Below are 3110 nucleotides of genomic sequence, written 5' to 3'. Positions count from 1 at the left end.
AACCTTTTTTGCGCCACGGACCGGTTTATGCCCGACAATATTTTCACGGACCGGCCTTTAAGGTGTCGCGGATAAATGAGGGAGGGGCTAATAATCGGCTCTGTCATTTTTAATGATCGTTGAAAGCCCAGATCGTAATCGTGATTAAAATTCGATTAATTGAGCAGCCCTAGTTTGAAGTTTGACTTCTCTGACCAACAAAGTGAACAGTTCCACAGGTTACCTCCACCTGCCCTCATCTGTCCACTTTCATTTCTGATCAAACTCACCTGGATCGATTATTTCATCGATCATACCGATGACTGTGTGTCACAGAGGGAAGTTTGAAGGTGGACTGGTTCAGGTCTGCTGAAGAACAGGTGCAGACAGCACCTGAGTGAAAATGATTTTACAACCCTGACGTCTGCTAATGATGTGTGTGTGTGTGTGTGTGTGTGTGTGTGTGTGTGTATAGATTGTTCCAGTTAACCTCGACACCGCCGCGGTGAGCGATGTGGAAGCCACTAGAGTCGGATTACAGCCCGTCAGAGAGTGGCGAGCCTTCGGCCTGCGAGGACACCCAGGTACACGCTCACGTCAGAGTTTAAATAAAGTTTGGATGCGTGCGGTCTGGTTCAATTCAGTCCGGCTGTAAAGAACCAAATAACAGCGACAGTTGCCTCGCGGCGCCTCGTACTGTGAGGTAAAGCGTAGGGAGAAGCCGGCTCTGAGGCAGGTTACTGAGAGTTGGTCTCATTTTTCCATGTTTCAGGAACTGAAGTGTTTTTAGTCTAGCTCAGTAGAATGGTCTCGACTGTAATGGACAGTTCTGATTGGCTCTCCACTGGGAACGTAATGTCAGCATCGTCTTCATCCAGTGAGTCCTCGCTGGATGAAGACGATGCTCTGCATTCACTCTGCTGTGGCCTGCTGCTGAACACACGAGCTGCTTTATGTCTTTGTTACCTGCTTCATCTGAAGCAGGTAACAAATGCTTCATCTGAAGATGGCCCATGAACTGGACCGAGTTTAGTGCTCTGGGTACACGAGGATGATGATGATGATGATGATTCTGTACTCTTCCTCGTCCAGGGTTCATCTTCATCTCCGATCCATTCCTTCGCGGCACGCAGCCGTTCTGGCTCCGACAGTGTCTGAAGATTTACCCTCAGAAACCAAACATCTGCAACCTGGACATGCACATGTCCCCCTTAGAGACTCAGGACATCTGGGGACAGAGCGTGCACAGCCTGAGGTGAGACTCACAGGTGTGTACAGGTACGTGCTGCACAGGTCACAGCAGGAGGAGCTCGACCTCCCGATGAAGGTAAACAGTCTACTACCAGCAGGGGTCACTGCGACGCCACCACAGCCACCAGCTGCTCAGGTGTATCTGCGCCTGGTCATGTGTGCGTGTTTGGAGGTGGCGGTCTGAGCATGGCTAAAGACCATCAGAGCTCTGAGTTTACAGCTGATTTTCAAACCGTTTCGCTTCTTCCAAATCCTCAAATTATGCAAATGACCCCGTTTAAAATGCCGCTTTTTCTCCCCCAACATTCCTCTAACATTCCTCTGATCTTCCCCCAACATTCCTCTAACATTCCTCTGATCTTCCCCCAATGTTCCTCGAACGTTCCTCAGACATTTCTCCAATGTTCCTCAGATTTTTCCCAAATGTTCCTTTGATGTTCCCCCGACAATTCCTCTGACATTCACCTGACGTTCCGCTGATGTTGACAGGAGCGCAGATTGTTTCTTTAACCTGATGTTCGTATTGCCATCGTTGGTGTCAAGCAGCTGCTTTTTGTGACCTTCTGCTGTGAAAGCTGAGAGTGAAGTGAAAAAGTGAGGAAGGGTTAGTGTTTATGAGAGTGCAAACAAAACCTCGGAGCCTCTGTTTCCTATTTTATGCAAGGAAAAGCAACTCAAGTGTTTAATTACTGAAAATCCTTGGTGCTCGACTGCTGCAGTGTCTAATGAATTCAGTGCCACCAGGTGGCGCTGTTTTAAGGTCTGCTGTTGTTTGCAGGTTTGGGGAGCTCAGCTGCTGTCAGATCTTTGAACAAACTGTGTGCCCTCGTCTTCCTCTTTAACCTATTTCAGAATCAGCATACTTTACTGATCCCTAAGGAAATTATGTGGGTTACAGTTGCTCCAGTACAGGAACAGACCAGACTATTTAACAATGCGATGTGTTCCAGATCTACCGATTTAAGAAATAACACAATATGTAAAACTTTGATCCGCAGATCTTCTCCGGCTGGAAAACGAGAAGCGCGGACTCTCCTGGAGCGGCTGCGCTGGGTCACGCTGGGCTATCATTACAACTGGGACACAAAGGTGAGAATCTGCTTCACCTCTTCGCTGCTGCTCCTCCAGCAGCACAGGCGGGGACGGTTTCAGAGCAAACGTTTGCCACGGTCTGTTGTGGTGCCCTTTCTCTTCATCTCACTCCTCCCCTCCTGTTTGCAGACGTACTCTCCCAGCAGTCACACTCCTTTCCCACGTGACCTCCACCTCCTCTCCGCTCACATGACAGCTGCCTGCGGCTTCCCTGGCTTTATCTCGGAAGCGGGAATCCTCAACTATTACCGATCAGACTCTTCTCTGGGAATCCACGTGGACGAGTCGGAGCTGGACCACACTCGACCGCTGCTGTCGTTTAGGTGGGACGCTTGTTTTTTCACCGTCGTTATGCGAAGGACATGTTTGAATTCCCTGTTTTTCCGTGTTGTCTTTACAGTTTTGGTCAGTCAGCCATCTTTCTCCTGGGCGGCCCCCGCAGACAGGACCCCCCCACAGCCATGCTCATGCACAGTGGGGACGTGATGGTGATGTCAGGGCCCAGCCGCCTTCTGTACCACGCAGTCCCACGAATCCTCCCCGCACCTCCGGGGCGTCTGGCATTAGAGACGGGGGGAAGCATCCAGACCCCCCCACCACAGGAAGGCTCCGTGGTGGAGCCGGTGTCCGAGGAGGAATGGGCTGTCTGCTCCAGGTACATCCAGAGCTCCAGAGTGAATGTCACTGTCAGACAGGTGCTGGCACCTGGACAGAAATTTCCAGAAACTCCCCGTTCTCACCAAACCACGGACACTGGACAGACGGACGGATACGATGATGGAGAGAGC

General features: G+C 50.6%; 1 protein-coding gene across 1 annotated transcript in view; it reads left to right on the top strand.

Annotated features, from left to right (window-relative positions):
- The window catches only part of alkbh1 (alkB homolog 1, histone H2A dioxygenase), a gene marked incomplete at its 3' end in the record, with an annotated part of 4402 nt that extends 1295 nt beyond the window's left edge, over positions 1–3107 (top strand). The window contains exons 2-6 of the mRNA XM_013915563.1: positions 455–563; positions 1072–1234; positions 2229–2319; positions 2452–2645; positions 2723–3107. Coding sequence (XP_013771017.1) covers positions 455–563; positions 1072–1234; positions 2229–2319; positions 2452–2645; positions 2723–3107 — 942 coding nt within the window. The remainder of the gene's footprint in view (positions 1–454; positions 564–1071; positions 1235–2228; positions 2320–2451; positions 2646–2722) is intronic.
- Positions 3108–3110: the final 3 nt, after the last annotated feature.

This window comes from Pundamilia nyererei, unplaced genomic scaffold (genome assembly GCF_000239375.1).
Source record: "Pundamilia nyererei isolate P.nyererei 1_Seehausen unplaced genomic scaffold, PunNye1.0 scaffold00324, whole genome shotgun sequence".
NCBI lineage: Eukaryota > Metazoa > Chordata > Actinopteri > Cichliformes > Cichlidae > Pundamilia > Pundamilia nyererei.
Note: the sequence above shows the minus strand (reverse complement) of the source record. Positions and strands in the feature narration are given on the sequence as shown.